The sequence below is a fragment of the Gymnoscopelus microlampas genome (genome assembly GCF_963454915.1).
Source record: "Gymnoscopelus microlampas genome assembly, chromosome: 21".
Lineage (NCBI taxonomy): Eukaryota > Metazoa > Chordata > Actinopteri > Myctophiformes > Myctophidae > Gymnoscopelus > Gymnoscopelus microlampas.
This window is the reverse complement of record NC_139958.1, coordinates 24,085,684-24,112,233: the sequence shown is the minus strand read 5'-3', so window position 1 is coordinate 24,112,233 and position 26,550 is coordinate 24,085,684. Positions and strand designations below refer to the sequence as shown.

The following is a 26,550-nucleotide window of genomic DNA, read 5'->3' as shown; positions in this document are numbered from 1 at the left end:
TACCTGTCTGGACATTTTCTGACACTCTAGATGTGCCCCTTCTCTCACTTTTACCATTTCTCCATCCCTTTCACCCTTCTGTAAACCTCTCCATCCCTTTTTGATTCTCCTTTTTCTCCCTCAGACTGTCTCTGTGCCTCTCCCAGCTTCCTGTCTCCCTAATCCTTAATCCCGTGGAAATCGGTCAGGCGGAACGAGGCAGCTTTGATCAGGCTCTCATATCAGGCGTGCTAACAGTGTCAGCACACCCGGATCCCACAGAACCCTGGAGCCCAGGGGTAGTAGCTCCAAACAGGAGTTCACCCCCTGGATCAACCTGAGAGAAAAAAGAGAGAGAGGCCCAAATACAGAGTTCCTGCCTGCACCGCAGCTATGGGAGTGGGACATCAGGCTCTTTTTTCCCCCTCTTTCTTCCCCAGACCTTTCAAACATCATATGGCATGATATGATCATGATGACTTGCCTTTAGAATGAATGCCATAAAGCCTACCAAACACGATTCTCTGTTTGAAAGGAGATTATTTGCCAACGAACCATGATTATGACATTTAGGGCTCTATATCTGAGGAATGTGTGTATAGTCACATGTATTTCTGTCAGTGGTGTCCCTAACAACAGCCTTGGTCTGTGTCACTTCTGTTTTGGTGCAATGTTTCACAGCCAGTGATAATACCTGCCTTTGTGGGAGGCATGTCATCCAACACCTTGAGGGTTAGCTATGTGGCACAAAGATGACATGAACAGGACACCTTAACCCATTAAAACTGGGAAAGCATCTGTGTCATTTCAGATTTTAGCGTTGGCTACTCAAAAATAGCAGATATACAAGCTCACAGTGCATCACTTTGTGCCGCGCTGCAAGCTTGTGCATCTGCTATTTTTGCACATTTTTGAAAAAATCTTGAAAGTGTGAAAACTACTGATTAAGAAGGCATTTGTAGAATCAGCCTCAGGTCTTAATTGTTAAAGGTTCATGAAGGAAATCCAAACATACTAAACCTCTTGCTCTTTTATTTGTCAAACAGCCTTCTGCTTGATGAACACCTTTTAACGTCCTAGTAGAAACTTGCTTTGCAATGCTCCCTGAACAACAGCACCTCCTCAAACTGGGTCCTTTCATTCCAGTTTATCATTTGAGTGGAGAGGTAATCATCATCACACTACAGATGTCTAAGTGTGCCTACTAGTTTCCTACACAACACAGCAAACAGAAATGGGAAGGTGATTGGTCTCACATGCTAGTTGTCTACAGATGTATTTGTAAAAGAGCACAGTCATAACAGCAGTTCAGAGAACAGCATCCACAGGGATGGTATATACCAGTGGTTCTCAAACGGTGTGCCGAGACACACTGGTCATTAGGGTGCAAGTCCAGGTGTGCCCTTTGGATTTTGTATCAACCGCACATTATAATTGCAATATATACAACTAAAAACGTATTTAAGGCAAATACAAATAAAGGATTATATCAGTACTTTGTTTCAGTACTTTACACTCATTTCCCAATACAGAAGCAAATGCTATACCCTAAAAATATTTTTCCTATTGTGGGCATGTCATTATAGGCAAATATTTCAAATTACATTTTTGTCTCTCAGAAATGTTCAGAAATACGTAATACATAATGTGTGCGTGCGTGCGTGCGTGCGTGTGCGTGTGCAAGTGTGTGTGCGTGTGTGTGTGTGAAAGGGGTTTCCCCCTTTCACCACCACATGACATGCTCTCACCCCATCCCCAACAATACTGTCAGTGTACTCAGGCCTCATATTTAATCAGTTCAGAAATGTAATCAGGTGCTTTGAATCAGCTAGAGAGACGAAGCATTCAGTGTGCATCCCGGGTGTGTACAGAATGTGCAACATCAGATGTGTACTTACTCGCGGCCTCTCTCGCTCCCACTACGATAGATACACACGAGTATATGATGTCATAGCTCAACTCTTACAGAGGAAGTGGAAAGGGCAATACGCTGAAATGTTTTCAGTCGCAAGTCATTTACGGGGTAATCCTATGTTCCCAGGATCATTATGTTCCCTTCAATCCTATTAGGGTTAGTGTTATGGTTGGGGTTGGGATTAGGGCTAGGGTTAAGGGTAACGTAGAATTGAGCTAACAGCTATAGAGTACACACTCCTGTAATTTCTGCACAAATATACTAGCAGCAGTTCACAAACCCTCGCTACATTCTTCAACCCAAAATGGTGAGAGGTGAGCATACTTTGTAATAATTATAGCCAAGTCTGCATCACCATATGTGGCAGAGGAAGCTACACTATAAAAGAATTAAAAATAAACCTGACTGTAAATTTTACTTTGAGAGTACCAATGGAACCAAATGTATTTGGTGGTGAGATAGTGAGTAGAGGCCAGTAGAGTTGATGAACCACAGCTGTGGTAGGTTACACAGGCATGTACATACTGTATGTAGCCTACTGTATAAGCACTCCCCCTATTGACCTAGATAACATCTAAAGCCCGATTTATACACTGTTGTATGACGGTGTATAATTTAAGCATATAACAACAGTTTTGCTCTCTCCCTCTCTTGCTCAATGTCTCCCTCTCTCATTGTCTCTGTCCTATTCATCATCCATCAAATGACAAAAAGAATAATGCTAATTTCATCTCACCATTCTGTAACCTTTGAGTTTTATCTACTTTTATAAATGCAATTTTGTTTAACTTAATATAATAATAATACAAATAATAAGCCTATATGCAGGCAAAATGTTTTCAGTAACACTGAATAGGAGACTGAACTTATGGTCTTGCACAATGGTTGTAAGAAGCATTTATAAGCTCTCTGCCAATCATATTGCTCTGGGTTCAAAACATCCTGAGGAAAAAACATCCTGTCAGTCATCTAGACCACATTTCCCCAAACTTTTCTCATTTATGGCTATGGAAGACACTTGTGGAAGTTAATAAATGAATTGGTGAATCTGTGAAATACATATAATGATATCCTAAAACAGGATAAATGTATTCCAAAGATGAAATTCAAACACCTGTAAAGTACTGCATGATCAGTGGGAGCCATTCATGAAAATGATTCCGCTCCCGCTGTGAAAGCAGCATTCTGCACTAATATTTAGAATTAATAATCTACACTGCTATGTTAAAGACCATCCAATATGCTATCTAAAAAAGGAATATGAACGATATTAAAACACATACTTTGATGTAGTGAGTGACCTAATATTCTGATATCAGCAATGATCTGTGATACTTTAGCAATGAAGCTTACAGTGCTAGCTGTCCTTGGCTGGCACAGCTGGAAATGTGATTTCAAATGTTAGTAAGTATGGTTCTGGGAATATCTATTTTGTCAACTAGAAAACTCAAACTTAATTATAAGTTTCCACTCTTGCAATAAACGCTTCCATTATGCCCACTAACCCTTCCACTATTTTACGACCACCTATAAACTCCTATGCAAGGCTGACAACTAGTGGCCACAAATAGGTATTACTCAATTCAACATTAAATAATACTTCTTCCTATGTGTCATAGTCCTTCTATTCCCTGAGACAAAGGTGTAAGGAATTTGTAAAAAAAGTATATATAAATTCAAATTGATTAAATATCAAAGCTTTCAAAGGCCTTTCCTAATGATTAACTATATTTTTAATAGAGTGTCTGGTTTAAATGGTTACGGTAGTCATATGTTTACACATGGCCGGGCCCCATTATCAAACAGTTTTGTGCTTATCTCCAGTACGCACCAATGAATAGCTTAAAAATATGTTTTGACAAGTGCTGATATTGGTAGTATGTAGCCACACCTTTTCATAACCTACATTACAATTACAATGTATTGGGCATTTAGCAAATGCTCTTATTCAAATCGTCTTACAAGTGTGAAATCAAAGTAAGCACAGTAAGCTTGAACCCTAGTCAACAAACAGGGTACCTGTAAATTGTCACGAGAAGAGTGCAAAGAGAACAATGTTGTGCGTCAAAGAAACTAGGACACCAGGTAAACATCAAAGCATCTGTCTAAACAACATGCTATCTTCTTAACATTAGTGGTCAAGAAAAATGAATATAAATAACAAAAACGTGAACAAGTAACCAACATTATCTACATAGTAAACCAGTAAGACTCCCTAATCGGGAGATAAGCGACCGTAGGTCACATGTATACAGAAGAGGGCTGTAACGGCGATTGGTTCCTAGTTGTGTGGGCAATGGATAGCAAAGGTGTGCAGGCAAGAGCTGTTGGTGTGTGTGTGTGTGGTGTGGGAGAGAGAGTGTGTTTATAGGGGAAAGGAGGGATTGTTTGTGGGGGGCAAGCCCCCGAGTTGCGGCATTTTATGCGAGCTGCAGTGGCAGGGGGTCCTCCACTGGGGGCGCCACCACTTTTGCATCCGTTCTGGAGCACCAGGAGTGGGTGGTCCCCGGGAATGCCCCGTGAGCAGCCCCGTTGGGGTGCTCATTTGGTAATTTGTCCACATGTGCTCATTTTTTACACTTGGGGGTCCCCGAGGCAGCTGGGGGTCCCTGGAGGGTGTAGTTTGGCAGGTAAGGAGTGTGTGTGCAAAATGTGGCATGGATCGGGGCAATGGGTGCGGAGATATGAGCAGGGCAAAAGTGTGACGTGTGTGACGGAGTGACGGACGGACACCTGGAGCAGCTTTCTGTAGTAAGTGCGACCTACGGTCGTAACAAGCATTGGCCCTTAGTGGCAGAGGGGAGAATGGCTGTAGTTTTTGATGTCTACAAGACTCCCTCACCATGCAGACATTCTGGGGCGCATTTGATTTGCTGCATCAGCAATACAGAATGGATTTAGCATCATGTATTGATCATTAATCCAAGCAATAAAGTTATGGAGATATGTTTAAATAACAGCAGGGAATTCCCAGAAAATGCTTGTCTTTATAAAACAAGGCCTTTCTGTTTATTTTGTTTACCTTCTTTATTCTTTACTTGCAATGCATTTCTTTATAATGATTATTCATATTAGATGCATCTACATTAACATGTTGTGGCTCTGAAACATGCCCAATATCTTGTAATGCTGGTGATACAGAAATGTTACCTTATTCATTGTAAGTTGTTAATAAAAAGGATCCGCTGAATATAAAAAGATAGTTTATTATTGGATTTCTTATAAACCCTTATTTTCTTCTGTATGGGTCAATTCCTTCACTTATGCATTCTCACCTGATATCCAGACTTGGATCAACCACATCATCATAGATCTCTCCATCCTCCTCAGGTGGAGGGGGCAGAACCACTTGAGGACAAAGAACACAAACACTAAATGTTGACATAATCATAACACCGGAGTGTAAAGTACACTTTCACTCATAAGTCCTAGCATAGCAACACCACAAAGGACAAATACAGAGACACGGTAAAGTTCAAATAGCCTTCCTGTGCTATCTGATCTAAGTGAACAGGAAGGGTTGTGGGGATAGATCATGTCCTGAATGTACTGGGTACCATGCCCTTGAATGCCTTGTTGGCTATCAGTGTTTTGTATTGGGAAGCGAATGAAGGAAATGCAAAAGGGGGAGACGTGAATATTTTGTGGGGTTGAAGACCAGACATGCTGCAGCCTTCTGTATCATTATACGGTCTCCAGTGAGCATGCTGGGAGGCCATTGGTAACATCAATGTGGTACCAGTACATAAGGGACAATAACAACTTTTTGCTAGGATGGAGCGTAAAAATACTTCACAATTTTGTGGATGCCTTTGAATTGGCATCTCCAATGTTTCATCAATTTGACATTATCTCTTGATGGTTGAACAGTGATGCAATAACCCTCACTGTTTGCAATTTTTGCCACTTTTGGTTCCTCCCAAGTTCCACTGAAGCATGACTGTCTCACACATATCCTGTCACATCTAATTTTCCTCTGTTTTATTGTTAACTGGTTCTGTGCAACCAATTGGGAGATTTGTCACATTTACTAAATGCTCACAGATTTACCTGCAGACCAAGTAATGACCAATTACATACATAATAAGACTACTAAGTTATGCTACTCAAGTGTACATTGTAGGTGTAATTTGTGGGAAAATGTCTATATGGGAAAGCTCAAAATCATGGACACTGTTGATACAGCATCACTTGATAGTAGTTTAACCGCTTAAACCCTATCCTTGGTTGACCGGAGCCCTCAGGGATCTATATTAGAGACCTTTCTGTTTTCGCTCTACACTAAATATTAAATCCATAACTAAATATTAAATGCATATTCTGTGGAGAACCTTCGCTCAGAATAGCCAATCTACAAGCCCACAACGCTGTGACAAGTTTCGACGCGTTGTGAGCTTGTAGATTGGCTATTTTCAGCTAAAGTGTTTCACAGAATATCGATGCTGGGGTTTAGGTACATTTCATAGTAGTTTAATGGTACTATGGAGTGAGAGAGCAGCTATGCTACATCAGTGTATTACACAGAAATGCTTCTCTATCAGGCAAAATAACACATTATTTGAAATCCTTGGGTAGATGAGCTCTGGTCAATGGGTATTGGCCAATATCCTTATTTTTAATAGTATTCAAATGTACTTTTATTAAGTGTTTCAATTAAGTGGCTTAATGCTCTGTGTCTTAATGTTTCACTTGTTGTGTAAAGCACTTTGAATGGCTTTGTTGTGTTGTTGAAATGTGCTATACAAATAAACGTGTCTTACCTTAACTTGAAGCACACTGCTCTTGTTCCTAAATTGTTGGCTGTGTAGCCTTGAACATTGCATTGCATATAATCTCTGAGTCTGAGAAGAGCAGCTCCTTAATGATTTCAGTAATCCCCATACTCCGTGGGGGGGAGAAGGTATCCCCCTGACCCTGTTTAAACCCCTAAAGCCTTTTCTCATTCAAGTTTTTCATTAATTTTTCACACACAGGCCCTTCAGCAGTGTACAAATGTCACAGGTCTGATTAACAGCCGCAGCGTCCATAAAACAAAAGCACTGACAAAACATAACAAGCCAATGTAACAGGCCAATGTTAAAAGGGTGGCATTTGTTCCTCAACATAGTGTGAATGTGCGTTCAAAGTTTCACCGCAATCAGACACTGCGTTCATGATTTGCGGCATTTTGTTCAAAACGGGCCACTCCTGCAAACATTACATGTCAATGTTAGCCAATCAGGATGGAATATGAAATCAAACAGATCCGTCTTGATCACATGACTATAGAGATCATGTGTACCGATTTGTGTGAAATTTGGTTAAAAATGAAGGCTTAATAAAAAATAAAAAATGTTTTACATAAGTCTGCCTCCTGGTGGCGCTATAAAAGGCAAAAGTGAAAAATGCAGGGCAAAGGTTTTTCCTTGGCCTCTAGAGAGTGTGCATACAAAGTTTTACACTGATCGGTGCAGTTATAGGTAAAAACACATATCGGCCTGTTACAGCGCCACCATGAGGCTGATTTGAACATTTTCAAATGGCATTTCTTCCTCGTTCTAATGGGAATGTGTGTGCAAAATTTCACGGAAATTGCATGCTGTGTTCATGATTTGAGGCATTTTGTTCGAAACGGAGTACTACTGCAAACTTTGAAAGACAATTTTTGCCAATCAGGATGGAATATGAAAAATCTGAAATGAGCCGTTTCTTTTAATGACTATAGAGATACTGTGTACCGATTTACCGAGTACTGTTCAAAAATGTGTTTTGCACAAATCGGCCTCCTGGTGGCGCCCATGTGAAAAATTTGGAGCATAGGTTCGGCTTTGGCATCCAGGGACTGTGTGTGCACAGTTTCGCTGCGATCAAGCCAACGGTGCCAGAGATTAGCTGTCCATAAAATGACAGAATGACACACGGACGGACACACACACACACACACGGACGGACGGACGGACGGACGGACAGGGGGTAAAACATACTCTCTCGCCATGCCTTTCGGCCTGGCGGAGACAACAAAACATAACAGGAACACATCAACCTCTTGACTGGCAGTCATAACCCCCCTCCCCCCGGCGCCCCAATACTTTCATTATCATTATACACACACACACACACACACACACACACACACACACACACACACACACACACACACACACACACACACACACACACACACACACACACACACACACACACACACACACACACACATATATATATAATGTATATGTATATGTATATGTATATGTATATGTATATGTATATGTATATGTATATGTATATGTATATGGTTAAGATGTTGGCTTTCCACACGGGAGAGCCAGGTTCGAACCCCTGGGCGAGACATTGGTGCCGTGACCCGGATCGGGTTTCCCGGTGGGGGAGGTCAAAGGTGGGGTGAGTGTAACAATAGTAGCTCTGCCTGATGACCAAACGCCTAATATCTCCCCTGTGCAAGGGAGGATTCCCCTTTAGGCTAGTGGTTAAGATGCTGGCTTTCCACACAGGAAACCCGGGTTAGAATCCCGGGCGTTACACATATATATTAAACAGACATAGACTCACTCACATCATACAATATAGATCCTCTTGTCCTAAAGCCTTTTCTATAGAGACGCCAGGAAAGACAAACACCCATTAGCTAATGTCTCATAAATTATGTATTCTCAAACATACTCACACAATTTGACTTTATGTACAGCCATAGCTTGAATAATCATTCTGCTTGTTCTATGATTACTGCTAACAGTAACAATGATGGAGAGGAAACTAGTATGCTACAATGATCAGTAATTACATTTAAACAAGTGTATAGTTTGTCACAGGTCCAGAATGACCATGAGACTGATCAATGTATTTGTCTTACACTGTAATGTGAAGGCCTACACACAAACACACACACACACACACACACACACACACACACACACACACACACACACACACACACACACACACACACTTATATCAGCTTTATGTACTGGACAACTCTAAGATATGTAGAGAAATAGCTTTATTATAGAATGTCAACAACAATTATTTATTTTTTTACTTTCATTTATTTACATTTCTGTTAAGTTTTCAGTATTTTTTTTTTTTTTTTTTGCTAGAATTTAACTTATGTTTCTATTTATTACCTGCATGCTTTAGAATTTTAAAAAACAAAGTCCTTGAAATGTTAATGATAATGGTTTATCTGAGCACATTTTCACCGGATATTTATCTTCCTCTCTCACAACAATGGCAATAAAGACCAAAAAGCCTGATTCCTGCTCAATTCTATATTGCCTCAATGAGCTTGATTTTTTTTCTTTTGGAAAGATATTATACTTTTTTTTAAATAGGAATAAAAGACCAAATAGTTTACCGTAGGCCGAAATTCTGTTCTATTTAAAATTTCCCCAATGAGCTTCACTGTTTCCTTTTGGTAAGGTAAGATGTTGTAATTTGTTTGTTTTTAATCGCAAATAATAATAGACTGAGAAATGCCTCCAAAAAGCCTATGTTGTATATGATAGGCTGCAGTGCTACCAGCTGAGGAGAAGAACCCATTGCACAAAATGCATTTCAGTGCACGTCCTACTTGTAAACCTCTATAGCAGGGCGATTCTGCGCGTCCCCGTGACTCTCTCTCGCCACCACCATAGAAAACAAAGATATCTGAACGGCTTCCATTACAACCAGGAGGAGCGCAGACTTCAGGAATAATACGAATTTAGCCCGGATGATGATCAAAACACGTCTGAATATGGATTTACAGTGGCTGTAGCATCGTTACATACCGAGCCTTCTTGGCTAAAGAGGGTGACGACGGGCAAGGAGGGCATTATCAGAAAACCGACGGAAAAATAACTAGTTTTTTCCTCCGGTGGTTGCTGCTTTGTCTTATTAGCCACCTAACGTTAGCAAACCATCATTGCCATTTTTCTTTTATCGCTCAAGCTAGTGATCACTAGCCTGGGACCCGCCGGGATGATGCATCGACATGTTGTTATCTAACAGTAACTACTAAGGACGTTGGGATTTCTTTCTTTTTTTAAGAAAAGAGAAAACACATCTCCGGTCGGGGACCTGAATCTGCGAGCTACCCCAGCAGCCACAGTGTTGTCGGAGAGCGACATGGCGGAGCAGGGCTACTCGTCCTGGTGAGTTTGAGTGCGCAGAGCAGGCGTCGTACGACGGCCAGAGCTGCTGCTACTGCTTGCTCTTGTGTTGCTACTAGTAGGATGTTTGTTGGGAGAAAGAAGGAGACGTCATTTTCTTTCTCCTCTCCAGTTCACACATCACATTGTCCTGTTCTGTTGTGCACGTTAATTCATGTGGATGTACCTGTCATGTATGTATTTTGTTTTCTGTGATCCGCCAGCGGCACTGATATTGCAACTGCGAGCAGCTAAGTTGTGTTGGCTAGGAAGGTAGCAGCTACCAAGCAAGCTACGCTTCGTTTAAAAAAAAAGACTTCGTCGCTCGATTAGAAACATTTGACGTGTTTTCTATCCGAGGAAAGTGTCGACGTGAGGGGGGTTTAACAGTCGTTTCGGTTGAAGAGACGTCATTTTTGGTCGAGCGATGAGGTTAAAAAAAAAAAAAAGACAGCAGCTGATGGTCTGCTCCTCTGACCAAAGCCTTAGCCAACACTGTGTCGCGCAAATAACATCACGGATCTACAAAACCACAACGCGTTGTGGCTTGTGGGCTCGTAGATTGGCTATTGTCGGCGAGCGACACCGCCACGCAACACAATCTATAAAAGGGACTGATCAAACGCTGGGCAGCTAGCTAACTGGGTTGATCAACCCACCGGTTAACTAGTAACTCACTGACTGTCTCTTTAGTTAACATTGGTGCTTGCTTGCTGACAAGTGGTCATTATGGGACAATATAGATTTTTGTTTACATGGCGAGCGACGTTTAAAGGGTCACAGTAAGCTATCAGTACCAAATCATGCACCGTTAACAAACTAAGCTAATTAGTTCGTGTAGTGTTAGCTTTCGTCGTCGTCCAACTTGCACACAATAACAAAGCCTTTAGTCAAAGACCGTGTCAGATTAGCAGGCTGATTATAGCACAACCATGTTTGATATGTCAGTTCTAGCTGCACGCTTTTACTGGATATTACTATTAATTAATGCTGGCAGTTCATTCTTGTGACAAACCTTTTTTTTTTGCAGCATAACGTTACCTGCATGGCTAGGTATGCTTGATCAGCTGTTCAGGTTTAGTTAAGGCCTAGCTAGCTAGTAGTAAGGCTATATTGAATGAATGCTATGTGTACACTATTCATTGAATTATATGGCATTGTATTTAGTGTCATAATAGCTTAATTACGTGTTTTAGTCTAAGGCACAGTCTACATTTTTACGAGAAAGCCTCTTATTTGTCAATAGCCCAAATCTGCGATTTTCAAATAGGCATCCATGGCTCTTCATTTTATTTATGAAATTCTCACTTAAAAGCAATCCAAAATGTTTTTGCTTAGACTATGCCTATTCATGGTGGACAAAATTAATCTCTGGACTAAAGAAATACGTTATAAGCAATGTCTCCAGTTTTGTGTACTGTTACTGGAGTGACTATGGGTCCTCATTTAATCAAAGGTATATCCTAACACTGGCAGAATCCATTTTTAATCAATGTCTGAAACAAGAATTCTGATCGGCAGACATTTACAATCTATTCACAGTAACATGATATCATTAACCCTTCAGGATAATATCAATTTGACCTTTTGAATTTATCCTAGGCTGTATGTTACCAAGTTAAGGGGAAAACGCTCTAACTCCTGTAGCCTAACAACTGAGGATATTTAGGATTTTTGTTTTTCATTACTAAGTTTAAGTGACCTGTAGAAGCGTACCACCTGTGTGAGGTGATTAACTATTAAGTTTTAAGATTAACTTTACAGTCCTAGACTCCTAGTGTCGCTTGTGAGGAACTAGTAGAGCATCTGTATTCAGTAGCATTCTGAGATTGTAGATCAGCTGTTTTCAGAGAAGACATTTGGTGTTGTGGGAAATAGACCCTATCATCAATCGCCACAACCAAAATGTATTGCCGAGTATATGGTACCGGCAGCGTTGCATTGGAGCAGTATTCATTGACCTTATTTCTGGAAGAACAGGGCACTTATGATATTGTTATTATAAATATATTATTTTGTTCGAGATAACCGCAGGATGACAAACTAGACACACAGCAGCTAATGTTCTGGACACTTTATTTTATGTTGTGTAAACATTCTACCCAGAACTACCACGTTTGTTTACAAACACTCTGATCTGGTCAATGCTGGTGGACCTAGTATAGAGCCTGGGGGGACTCCAGGCTCTATACACTAGGGTTTACAAGGTTAGGGTTTAAGTGGTTAAGCCTGTTCATATACAAGTTTTTGGGAAACTTCCTCTAGTGACTATAACTATAGCTTCTGGTTATTAGCTTGATGTAGTGGTAGTTGGCAGCAGTGCAGTGGCACCATTAACCCTAGTAATCAAACAAAATATTGGTCACGATGCTGGTATTGTAATGTTCGCTCACCGCTTGAAGTCTGACATCGTATGGACAGGTCCACAGTTCGCATATTGAGGAAAGTAGTAAGGCTATTATAATTCCTTTTTTTACTTTACATGGGCCTGATTTTTCTCTCTTGTGGGTTATGATAAACAGTTTGTTAAAAATGTTGAGTTTTATATGCCAGAATCATTGCTGTTAAATAAAACCTAATTGGACCAAATCAGGCAAACTTTATTTTGTTGGAAGAATGTTTAAGCATGTCCTTCCAACACAAACATCAAGTAGGCTTGATGTTTTCCGATTATCCATGGCCTGATATTTGAGCATTGGTGCACTGCTGATCTGTCGATTGGTTTGCAAGATTAACCCCAGACACCCAAACATGCAGAGTGACTGACACATAGACAGAGCCTCTCATAGATGGCGAGCCTCCTGCAGAGACACGCTGTCAAAATTCTGAATAAGATGGGTTTGTTGTCTGTTCCATCATGTTGGACATGATGCACATCAATATAACATTTACATTACCTGTAAATTGGCTTGCTGTATCATCCCTTGTTTGAAGGCTAAGGGCCGAAACACTCGCCAGCGTGTGTGCATCACGGAATTCTTGCTTCTCCTTACGGTATCCATGTTAACATCTCAGATTGGCCACACCATTTTCGTTTGCAGCACGGCTCCATGGTGCGTGCACTACACCGCAGACACGAGGTAACCTAGTGTTTCGACGTTGAGCCTATTTCCCCCCATTTTGCCGCTTGCAGAAAGCAGCAAAATAGACAGTAACAATTTTCATATTGATGTCATATCGGCATTATTTACATAACTTCTACAAATGCTCAATTATTTCAATGCCTGTAGCAACAGAATATCACAGACAAAAAAGCCAAATGTTACCGATAATTTTTCACAGCTTATATGCAAACATTTAAAAAAAATTCAGCCTCGAATATGAGCAAGGAGCTGCTTGAAGTAACCGCAAATAACATTGATTTGGACAAGGATAGGTAAGATAGAAAACATCAATTTGTAGGCTTGGTGCATTTTGGATTCATAGCATATACTAATGCAAATGTTCCTATTGCACATAGTCATCTATACTATCATGGTTGTATAGGGCTATAATTTCTGTAGGTTGGAACGGCAAGCAACGCCTTCTTCCCTGGTGGTACAATAGGAAACGGCAATGTTTTTGATCTGGCACATGCGGTCAAGTTAATCCTGGGTGCAACTATCGATTATTTATCTTATTAGCAATTATTCTATTGACTACTTTTTCGATTAATCAAATAATCGAGAAGCACATTTAAAAAAATATATATATATATATCAATTAAGCAACTCAAATTATAATAGAGTTGTTTGTAATCGACTAAATCAATTACTCTGATTAACTACTTAAGCCCTATTCTATACTTTTTTGTACAGCGAAAATAGTAGATCTACAACCTCAATGCATTGCGATGCCATGGGAACTTGTAGATCTGCTATTTTTGTTATTTTTGAAAATTGTCCAGGAGTCCAGGAGTAGGGGTTTATGTAAAATTGACATTAATCTAATTGATTTATACATGTTTTAATAACACCTCTGCAAGAGTATCATATTCTGATAAATGGTTCCTTTGATTATGCATGTCAGAAACTGTCTTTATCAGGTGGATTAGGCCTAAACTGGACAGTCATTTTATTTTGCGCTCCACTAAATGAATTGTTAATCAGATTAAGAAGGAAAGCAATTGGCGCATGTAGCAGCTGACAAGGCACACATCGGTTTCATAATGAGTTTTGGTTTACAGTGTACGATCATGTAGGCCCTAAATTACTGTAGTTGGTTAGTTACATAAGGTCCTGGTCCTACAGTAATTCAAATGAGATTTCATGGCCATCTAGTCTGATAGTTTTTTTTTTAATCAATCGTTTTCTTTTTACCTCCCCCTTTTTCTCCCAATTTAGTCAATGCCAATTAATTCCTCCCCACACATTTCTGCGTTGCCATTGCTGTTGTGCCGTACTGGCTCATCTGTCACCGAGGAACCTCCAACAGGAGGACATAGCATCTTGTGTTTGTTAGAGTCTATACAAACACCAAGAGTCAAGAGTCTATACTATAGGCTCTTGGCCAAGTTGGATGTGCCGCGGTGTATTCAAACCCTCAGACTTCATGTGGTGGGCAGGTACTTAACCCCTGTGTCACCTGAGCCCACTCAAATGTGTATTTATTTATTTTCACAACTGTTCACATTGCTGTTTTTTAACCGTTAGCTAGGCTTTTAGACTCAAAAGGTCAGCAAGCTGACATGTAATAACTAACTGCAGCTACGGCGCAGTTCAGATTGCATTGCATGGGGTCACGTTTCTGGTAATAGTTGCACTAGATTCTAGTGACTAGAACACATCGAACAGACTTCAGCTGACAGTTAGCTGATGACTCTCCATACCCAGAGGTGGCAGCAGTCTGTATCATGGCATGTGTAGCAGAGACGAGCTCCAAAGCAAAGATGACATGGGCTGTTTCATAATACCATGCAAAGAACAGACTTGCATCGTTGGGCAGAATGGCCTTGTCAAGTCATTTGGGGAGAACTGTCATGACAAGTGTTAATATTGTTGGCTCATAAATGTCTGGGCGAATACATGAATGAATAAGATTATTGTAACAAATTAGATTAAAACCAATGCAACCAGCTGGGTGATGGGATTTCCCTGTCATTACTGACTAACATCAAAATCTAAATACAAAGCATACTACAATGCCAAGAAAAATAAACACTGGATTATATTCCACAATGGATATGTAGTTTAACACTATTAAAGCACAACGGAGATAGTAGTCTTGTCAATGCATTTAACTAATTTTACTTTACCCTTATCAAGCTAAGAATAAAATATCAAGATTTGTGCTCAACTATTGGCTAGATGGTTATGTTTAGGTATTTAAGAACATGCATTACAACATATTAAGCATTCAATTAAACCTGTTGCACATACTTCTTAGACTACTGTACTTGTATGAGTTCATCCCCTATTGTCGTCAAGACTGGTATTATTGAATGGAAGATTGCTCAAAGTACAGCTGGTTAACTCGATAACTTTAATGTGATCAATCAGTTTTACATAGGCTTTTCTCTATGCTTGGATGAGTTATTCACTGCACCACAATTGGGAAGACAAAAACAGACCGGAACTGAGCATTTTCACGCCACTCATGTCAATATTGCGCCTGTGTTCCCCCTTTTTATATGTCATTGGCTTGCTGTTCACTTATTCTCATGCTCCGATTTGCTCGAGCTGAACGGCCAAACAAAGAGCTCTTCCTCCCGGCTCCCTCCGGCGCTGATTCATCATGCTAAGTTAGGTGATAAGACCCGCTGATGGTTGAGTACCATCAACTGCACAGGACACACTGCAAAAACTATGGACGTCTTCTATGGGCGAGTTGTTTGATTAAGTTTTTCATAGGGCTGTGACAGTATGGCATTTTTACTCCATTAAAAAAAAAATCATGCTGGGTCTGTGGTTTACCCCACGGAATTGCATCACTTAACTTAAGCGTGGTATTGTGGTAATATGGATAATTGTCCTAGCCCTGGTTTTTCACAGAGGGAGAAAGGGAGACTGAACACACATCAGAAACCTGTGCGTCATCTGTGCCCATTTACAATTGGTTGAAAAGTGGCCAACATGATGATGAGAATTACACTTTAAATGTTTGATTAGTGAGTTTCCTGCATCAACGCAGAATCGAGATATAAAAAAGAATTGAGTATGCCCATACCTATTTGCTACCACATGCTGTACTTTTAAGAGTACCAAATGAATTATGTTGATGGTACCTATTCACGTTGGATAAATTGATGCCAAATTTTGGTAGTACCTTGAGAAAAAAACAAAACCTGGGTGTCTTGCTGTGATGCTCATCACTTCTTTGCATCACTTCAATTTATCCCAAAATCTAAAGTTTGGCGCGAAAATGAACACATGATTCCAACAGCACAGTTGATTTAGTCGCTATTTTTTGCACATTTTGGCACAATAGACCTTTGTAATTGGTCTAAATAGATCACATCATTGGCAGTCTTGGCTAGTTATTTTAGAATCTCTTTTATTCACTTACTTTCCCATCTAGATTTACATTTTGAATTCTTTCTGTCAATGTCCAAAATGTATCCATTCCAGGCTACACTTAAGGAGGTTGTGAGAGGATGTTTTCTTTGTTTATCGTTGCCAACTATTGAATTTGTTGTTTCCGGCTGGCTCCTTTGTCATGTTTGCAACTTTGCACCCAGATGGAATTGTTCGACCATGGTTTGCGATCAGGCAATGACATGTTTGTTTTCAAATATACTATACAGCCTGCTTTATATGTACCACAAATCTTGGAATCCTGACTAAATTCAAAATCTCAGTACACCAGCTCCACCATTAGCCTATTAAGCCAAATATAGAAATACTATAAATATAGATATAATGTATTTGAGACAACTGCACTTTCCAGTGAAACATTTGTCTTCTGTCATAAATGTTAGTCAAAACAAGCAGATACACTTGACCATAATTAAAAAGCAAAGTAGATTCCACAATTTCTCCAGGTCCAAAAACGTCTCACAGATAAACTCTTAAAATTGGACAATTTCTGAGACTATTAGCCTAATGACGGAGAGTGAAAGTCATAGCTGTACAAACGCAGTTAATATTTCAGTGTTCAACAGCTATTATTGTTTATGACTCCTTTGGGTAATGGTTGCACTGGTTGGTGTCTTGTGTCAAGAAATTAAATAATACTTTAAATGCAACCTCCAAAGCTGTTTTGGACTAAGAGGGATAGTTCAGATCCACCTAATTTTAAGCATTCTATAGGATAGTAAACCATTACGTTTTTTTGTTGCTGTGCTTGACTCACGCAATTCATGGGGAATTTCAGCCATGTGAACTGTGGGTGAAGTATAATGAAAGGAAAACTGGTCAGCAGTTTTATAAAATCATTAGACCTTGGCCATAATCCTTGAACATGTAGCAGTGACCATGATCCTTGAACATGTATGTAGCATATTACATCCTAACGTGGGTCAAATAGTCGTGGAATTGGAAGTAGCCTGAAACTTCAGTGTGTTAAACTGCACCTGAAAAAGGTCAAGCTAATTATCAAGTCACATTCTAGATGACCTCAAACTGATCTCTTTAAATGTATCTGCATGGGATTTAATCAGAATACACATACAGTGGAGGGAGATTGTGTTTGTTTCTCTTCTGCTCAAGGAACCAGTCCACAGTCCACACACAAGGACAACTTTTGAAAAGTCTGGTCTTCGAAGTAGCCTGGTGATGTAGTCCATTGTGGTCAAGTTATGCACTGGCTTGAAGGAGGAGGGTTTTGGAATTGTGTTATTGAAACCTAGTCTGTCAGTGAACAAGGACGTCTTATGGCACTTTGGGCTGCCCTCCAGCCCTCAACAGTCCGGGATTGTATTTTGTTTTAAAATGTTCCATTCATTTATCTCACCCATGTTCGACAGGCTTATGTGAGCAGAATTCAGAGGAACCCATTCGGCACTTGAATATGAATAAGGTCTATGCTGTTTGAAACAATTTGTTGTTCTGTTGACAGCAAGGAAGTGACGACATTAAGTTTCATTTAAACAAGTCTGAGGCTGTCCATTTCTTACATTTCTTCTTTTTTTATCAGTTTTTGTTTGGCCAAGTTCTTTACTTTATTTGTTTATTTCCCCGACAGTGCACATTAATCAATGCACATGATTGCATGTAAATATGCCAGAGTCCAAGTAGTCTAAGTATAATTGATCCTTTAGGCATTTAAACCGTCTAAGATGGGAGCTGCGAAGCAAAGTGTCTAAGATTCTGTCATTTAAAAAGATATGGGCTTGGTTTTTGGGTGTTCTTTTTGACCTAGATCTATTGGGTCAAGGATATACAGCCCCATTGTGTTTTGATATATCTGTAAAGATGATTCCTGCAGAGTCTGTTTCCCAGTCATTAGTAACATGCCCGTATGGGACACGCAAGACCAGGCCATAGTTGGGAGATGCAGCATTGTCCCGGTGTCCTGTTTCAGTGGTGAACTACATGTTACCCCTCCCCTCATAGACACCCTCCAGTCATTTCTTTACTATTGACAGAATGAAAGACAGGAGATTCCCTCTCATTATTCTCAGCCTACAATGAAACCTCAACATTCCTATGTTGGAGGTGCGTTGGAATGAAACGCCACTATAAGAGCACATTTTTTGCAGTAGCTGTTTCTCTTAACACCTGTAGCAAAACTGGTGGTATCGACTGCAGTCAATTCAATTTCAATTCAAAGGTGCTATATTGGCATGAGAAAACATACGTTTACATTGCCAAAGCAAGTGTCAAAATATAATAAAAACAGTTGAAAATGGGGAAAGTATATACAGTTGGTGGGAGTACTGCATTGTGTAAACAGAGCTATGTCACATTGCGTCGTTATGTATGTTATGTATGTTATGTATGTACAGGGTATAAAGCTTGCTGCGTGGCACAAAGTGACACGCTGTGAGCTTGTATAACTGCTATTTTTTTTATAGCCAACTTATAAAATATGGATAAGGTGGTTAAAATTAGTGTGATGCTGTATTAACAAATCTTGCTGAGGGGACCCCCTGGAACCCCCAACCCAAGGACCCCAGTTTGAGAACCACTGCTTTAGATATCCAGCTGAATTGATGTGTCAAGGATAATGTAGTTATATTTGACACATGTTGATGTTGGGAGAGTACATTTGTATCAAACGTGCAATGCAGCTTATGGCCTTAGTCCAGTGGTTCTCAAGCTTTTTCATGTCAAGGACCCCCAAAATGATATGTATTTGGCCGCGGACCCCCATCTCAAAATGTTTTGTTCCAGGGACCTCCAGAAGCAAAGATTTGATATATTCAAAGGTTTGCACAAATGTTCACGATAAAAATAAATAAGATATACAAGCTCGTAGCGGCGCTATGAGCTTGTTGATCTTCTCTATTTGAATAGCCAAAGTATTAAAGGTTAAAATTATTGTGAAGCTATAATAACTAATTTCGCTGGGGACCCCTTGGTATGCCCCCAAGGACCCCTGGGGGTCCCCGGACCCCACTTTGAGAACCAATTCCTTAGTCTATGCAGCGGCAGTGGTGGCATGCTTTATTCTGAGTTCATGCATGATAACAAAGGTGTGCAAAGTACACCGCATTGTGTGTGCCTCTTAACACTTCAGGGTGTAATTTAGGGAGTTTAAATGCCGACTAAGTGTAGCTTTAATGCCCGTCGATAGCATGAGCAACGATCAAGAAGATGAACCGTTATTTGGAGCGGGGTCCTCTAACCCCAGACCACATTCCACACCCATGACTGGAGAAGCAGATGAGAGACGGGTCAGGTACTAGGGCCAAACCTACCACTTTCTCAACCGAAGACAACACTTAACAATGCTCATCTCCAGAAAGGTGCAAGCGTGATCTGGCCACATAGCAACTGAAACCCTATGCTTATTTGACCGGATTCCCAAGGGCTCTATAGTCCCCCCACTCTCCGTCCTGTTTTCGCTCTACACTAAATATCTTAACATGAAAATAGCTGATCTACAAGCTCACAACAAACACGTCACAACCGGACACATTGTGAGCTTGTAGATCCGCTATTTTCGCTGAATGTTAGCCCCAGGATAGGGAAGCTAGGTATCAAGTGGATAGTCAGCCCTAAACCACCTTTGTTAGAGTCGTATAGTTGCAGTTCATGGAAAAGGCTGATAGCATAATCTTTTTTTGTCTTTTTTTTCACAGATTTGTTCACTCTACCTTATTATTATTATTATTATTATTATTATTATTAAAAGTGCAGTACCGTCAGGTTATTATTTTTTTTATTAATTATCAAGAGAAATAGAGTAATCTCAAATGTTCAACTGCAGGGTGTCAGCCTAGCTGTTGTCTGTTGATAGATAGACCAAAGAGAGTGTACGTTTTAGGAGATCTCAGCCTGCTACCTGCAGTACAGTACTAAATACCATTCACTGTGATAAAACACTTGGACATAAAGTTGCTAGGCATTATATCATAGGTAATTCACTCTTATATATACAGAAAAATACACGTTGGCTTGCAGTGACCCTGGTGTTAAAGCATTAAATGCTTGTTCTGTTGTTAAAGGGGTTCAGCCAGTGTATAAGGAACACATTTTGAGCACCAGTCTCTTAACAGAGGATGGTGTGTTGTGTATACAAAAAAAGCACAAATATATTCCAAAGCTGTGGTGCACTATATACGGCAGAGGTCAGCATGCAGGTGATCCCACATATCCAAGCCAGACCTCCTCCGCAAGAAGGAAGGAGAGAAGAAAATGATTTAGGGAGAGCTAAAAGGAAGCAAAAAGGGGAGTAATCTATAGCTCTACGTGCTCACTACCTCTCCTAAGTTCTTCTATTACTTTTGTCCACCAAATGAACCTGAGGGAACGATTTGTTTTTAATTTTGTCCCTGACTTTGTTTCCCTTGATTTTCTGAAGCTTATCTCGCTCAGACACTGAGCTAACGCTTAGCCGCTTTCAGGTAGTCTGAAGGAGAAAGGAGGCCTAAAGCCACCTTGATTTTCAGAGTGAGAATTCAATTTAATCAAGCCAATGTGTGCAGTTGTATTCATCATCATTTAGCCTACCGATTACTTGCTGTGGACCTGCATTTTAAACGTTGAATGGGTCATGTTTTGAAACTTTTCTGTGGGTCATGAATGTTTACTTTATAATTTGATAGTATACAGTGGAGAAAGACGGTTCCAGGTCATGGCCTGTAACAAAGGCCATGGCCTGGATTTGTAGTTGCCAGGATATGGGATGCTTGAATGAGTGCATGTGCATGAATTTGTGTCTTCATGATCATACGATCATGGTAACAATATGAAAGTTGGTTTTCTTTAGGCTATATAAACTGACCCAATTCATACTGGAGCAGAATGTATTGCTACCATCTTGTAAAGAATAGGGCTGACTTGATTCTAATTCTTTTAAATTGTGTTTTGATATAACTTCTGACATGTCTTAACCTGACCTCAGACCTTCTTTATGACTAATTGCTGTTTCCATGTATTATATGGCCTTGTCATTTGGTCCAGAAATCCTTTACTGTCTCTACAGTATGTACTGTAGATATAGACATAACAATTTAACTTTAAAAATTGCCATTGTTGTACATCTAGTTGCATTTACTTGTAAATGTAATAATGATGATTAATATTAATCATTTAGCTGGGGACCCCCTATAACCCCCTCAAGGACCCCTCGGTTTCCCCAGACCGCACATTGAGAACCACTGCACTGAAGTACACAAGCACACTGACGCACCAATTTGTACGTATGCACGTCTGCTTGCGTGCACGCACACACGCCTGAACGCATGCACACACACTGTTTGCACTGTTGTCTGGACAACCATGAATGATCAAACTACCATGGTCTGTTTTGTAGTAGGATAGGATAACACTTTGTCTTTATGAATCCCCCATGGGAGAAATTCCGGGTGTTGAAGCAGCCAAGAATAAGACGTAATAATTTTTCGGGCAAGTGAACATGACCTTTAGGCAAGTAGAATAGTGCTTTTGAAAGAGACCTCAGTGTCAACCCCTGCAGGAAGTATAAATGCCCATATTATGTATTGCATGCATTATGTTCAACATATACACACTTGCACAGTAATTATCAAGTTATTTGTTCTATCAAACTGAGGAAAATCTCATTGTGACACTAATGCCAAGATGTTTTAAGCTAATGTTACGTTTTTGAATATGTACTGTATACACGTTTCTAATTGGATGCTTTAACTGACAGAGTTAAAACATTCGTCTATAGCTGTCCTTGCCAGCGATTTTGAGCGTTTTTACTAACCTTTGAAAAATCATAGAATATTATTCTTCACAACGATCCCCCCGGTGATCGCCTCATAAGATGTAGTGGGGTCTCGGGGAATCGGGGGGTAAAAAGTGTGCCGTCGGGATAATCCATTCCATAGCTATGGGCAGTTGAATGTGGCTTGTTTTTGCCAAAAAGCAACAGAAGGCAGAGAAAATGTATTTTTATAAATCCTATAATACTACACGAAACCAGCTTCATTTCTTTGTGATCGCGTGATTTCTGGGTGTACTCTTCATCATTATCATAATCATTCACATGCTGCGGAAGAGCACCCTCTATCGTAAACCACTGAAAACACCACATGGCGAGAATCTCGTCATTGGTGGTGTGAGCCTTGGAGAAAAAGTGCGAGAAATCTCGTCATTGGCAGTCAATGAGTTAATTTGGTACTCTGTTGTCATTGATCATTGAAAGCCATGAATGCAATCGGGTCTACCAGATATGTCAGCTTTGTATCTATTGTCTCACCGTCCGAACTACAATAAAGATGGCAGCGTGTCCGATCAGGTGTGCCGTCTCCCCGTCTGCTTTCAGCAGTTTGAGAGTTTGATCATCCATTGCTGTCCAGACAACTGTGCAGTGTCAGTTTTGTAGAAGGATGGGAACAGGATATAGCATAACACCTTCGTAATACCCCATGGGGGAAATTCAGCTACAAATAACTGCTGCTTCAAATGACTGTGTTGCCTTTGTCAACGAGTCAGTGTCCTGACTCCTACCAGACATACCAGGGTCAAACTTTCTCAATGGACGACTAGGGAGACCACCTCCAACCACTGCAGATGTGCTTGTAGTATTGTATTAACTTAACATACTCTGCCATACTGATTGTTTTAATCATAAGTCCTGGATTGTAGCTTCAACGTTAAGTAAGCTAACCTTCAGGTGAGGGAGGATACATCACACCAGTACAGCTGATTATTTGGCTCTAATGTAGCCTGACAGCGCATCGCTGGTTCGAGTCGCGTTCCTGGCGATCTTTGCTGCATGTCTCTCCCCAGCTCTCTCTCTCCCTGTTTCCTGTCCATCTCCACCATACACTATAAATAAAGGCAGAAAAGCCCAAAACGATATCTAAAAAAATAAATAGAGATTCATAACATTAATATCATTATTATAAATATCATATTATTATCATCTTGAATAGCAAGCTGCATGTGAATTAATCAGAAATAGCTGGCTACTGTAATATGTTTTCAAGCGCACTGTGCCTCATAGTCATGCTAGATTGAGTTTGGATGAATTGTTTGTGTAACCCCTACCCAAATTGTCAACCCAGTCAGCCATTAAGGAGGGATGAGACTGCAGATCAGAGGGGGTTAAAATATTAAATGCATTAAAAGCTGCTCCAGTACCTCTGCTATCCTTCCTGTTTGCCAGTGGACTCATTTAGAGGGTCTGAACCTTTTACAGGTTTCCTGTGCCTCGTTGGAGTCTCTTCAAAATGTAATTTGTTTCTTTTTAAGGCCCACTTACATTTACACAGATGGCCAAATAAATATCATTTTGAAGGTCCTTGACATGAAAAAGTTTGAGAACCATTGATATTACAGCAACATAATTGAGTCACAAATGTGTGTGTGTGTGTGTGTGTGTGTGTGTGTTCAAAGATTTGCACTCATTTTTCACAATTTTACCCAAAAATTGCCAAAGAAATCTTAAAATGACACACAGATGTGCTCCCGGTCTAAATGGGTTAAAAGAGTGTGAGAAATTATTTTCTGTACAACCTCTCATGAATTGCAGTTACAAAATGGATAATCATAAGAGTAGATAAAAAAGGGGGAAAATGTAAAATAATAAAACAACAATATCAAATATACATGCGGTCACGGTGTGTGCTCAATAAATACATATGATAAGAATAAAAGCAGATTGGCTCAGTCTCTTGTCTCCCGCGAGTAGCAGCCGATATAAAACATGTATGAAGTGGGTGGTTCTAAGGTCCCAACCTTGAATTCTAAATGAACTGTGGGGTGTATACACTGAAAACAGCATTTTAACACTAACTGTCCAATTTTTTTGAAATAATTCTTCCTCCACATACTACACCGTGATCATTATATTGGAGGATAATAGGACTGTAGGACTGCCTGTCTAATAATTATAATTCTCTCTTTTCAGGGCATACTCCTTGGTTGATTCCAGCCAGGTGTCCACCTTCCTCATCTCCATTCTTCTCATCGTCTATGGCAGCTTCAGGTGAGTCCTCAATGTCCATAATATTGATAGTAGGTCAGGCCGGGGGTGAACTTTGATGGAAGAACATAAGCTTGTTTCCATTGGGACAAGACCTATAAACTAAAGCAATTAGAAAACATTTTTCATGTTCTAAAAGGCCCTTTTCTCAGTAGGCTCCCTATGTATGTGACTTCAGTAGTAGGACATTTTAATTAGCATTGATCTTTGGGTCATACAGCATTAATTCAACATGGGCCCAAAACTGAAACAACCTGAGACTTGGACATAAAGTGAAAACATTTTTGGGACATGAGGGAAGGGAACATAAAAAACCCCAGCTTGGACTGTTAGATTAATTGCAGCCTAAATACAAGGCTCTTAGAACAAATAGTTCTGCTTAGGTCGTCAATATAAATAGAATAAACTGATTCTATATATTTCTTTAAACGTTGGAAATAATTACGTCTTCTTCCATCACCAAGATTCTGCAAGGGTTGTATGTTTTTGACATGCAGGTGAATTTGGGCACGACAGACAATTTTATGTATTTCGGAGATTCTGAGGCAGATCAGATTGTTGGTTACATAATCTAAGATTTTTTTTAAATTGAATGAGCTTGTCACTGGACTTGGACTTGGATTAGACTTGACTTATGACAACTGACCCACAACTTGACATGGACTTGACTTGCGACAAGACTGACAGCATACAGACACAGTCTGCTTGAATAAAAAAATGACAAAGATTTTTTGCTCTGGCTCCTCATCTGAAAACAGAGTCTGTGGCCAAATTAAATAGATCTGCCACAATAATAGATGATAAGACTGGCAGATAGGTTGCACCAGAATGGTGCAGCTTATGACTCAATATGACGGTAGTAGCATGACCATATTTTTCCTTCAAAATCCCAAGCAGTAGCTTTTTATTCGTTTTAGTTTTTATATCTTAGCATAACACTCAATTTCCCAATCACAAGCCTAGTCCTCTACTTTACATCCGCATTGCTCTGCTTTTCTGCAGAGTTTGAAAGGTAGCTATGGTAACAAGCTTGGCCCTGCCAGACTGGTGTGGATATGCTTAATGGGGGTGGTTAACAGTGAGCACCCCTAACCCTTAATGTTGTTGAATAAGTAGTGAAATGATCAGGGAGCAAATCCAGTAAAATAAATTGAGGTTGCTACTATTGCTACCCAAGCATAAATTCGGCAACAAAGCCTGTTATCTATGTTTGAAGTTAGGAGTCCCATTGCTACAGCAGCTCAAATAACATTTTCAAACGTTGTTGAAAATGAGAACGAAAATGTGATTAGCTAGTTATTTTCTTTCATGCACTGATTCATATCGTCACTGTTGCGTAGAAACCTTATAATTATATTTCATCTTTTTATGTTTTTGTTTTCATAAATGAATGCCCTATTTTATAATTTGTCATATGACAATATCACAGGAAAGTGGCAAAAATTGTCTATACATGTAGATATATTTTGGAAGGAAAAAAAAGTAATTTTAAATGTTCGCCTATAATTACAAAATAGGGACACCTGCTTGAAAGTGGTTTTCTCTCTGTGGATTTGAATGAATGAAAAGTATTATCAACCCGAGCTTGTGACTAAATAACTACATTGGAACATGGGTTGTTTTTTTCCATTTCCTGAAAAGTAAGGGTTTTGAACACATACAAGGTTTTTTCCCGACAGCTGCGATATTCTCTAATGCACAGCCTAGAAAGTATTGTGAATGTAAAATGTCTTTAGCACAGCTTTCACCCTAGTCTGGGAGGGTTAGCGTCGGAGCTTGGACAGCAGGGGCGCGGCCACTGCGTTGTGATTCAAATCAACAGCCAATGAAGAAAAGGGGGCGGGATCCACATGCAGTGGGTGATGCATCTAAATAGGATCGACGGGAAGCAATTTCCCCTTGAGAAATTTCGGCCGCCATTGTTGTGTACTGCTGTTTGCCTCTCGTCGGACTTTTTAGACGAGTTGCACAGCTCTCAGACCGGTAAGAGGCGTGTCCGCTCAGATTCAGAGCGTGACGTACATCCCGCCCACAAATACCAGGGCT

At 40.1% G+C, this 26,550-nt stretch overlaps 1 protein-coding gene across 2 annotated transcripts in view; it reads left to right on the top strand.

Annotated features, from left to right (window-relative positions):
- Window positions 1–9,546: 9,546 nt before the first annotated feature.
- The window catches only part of sppl3 (signal peptide peptidase 3), a 41,512-nt gene continuing 24,508 nt past the window's right edge, over window positions 9,547–26,550 (top strand). For both annotated transcript variants that reach the window (XM_084046563.1, XM_084046562.1), the window contains exons 1-2: window positions 9,547–10,026; window positions 24,430–24,507. In XM_084046563.1, the coding sequence (XP_083902689.1) occupies window positions 10,001–10,026; window positions 24,430–24,507 (104 nt within the window). In that variant the 5' untranslated portion in view covers window positions 9,547–10,000. The remainder of the gene's footprint in view (window positions 10,027–24,429; window positions 24,508–26,550) is intronic.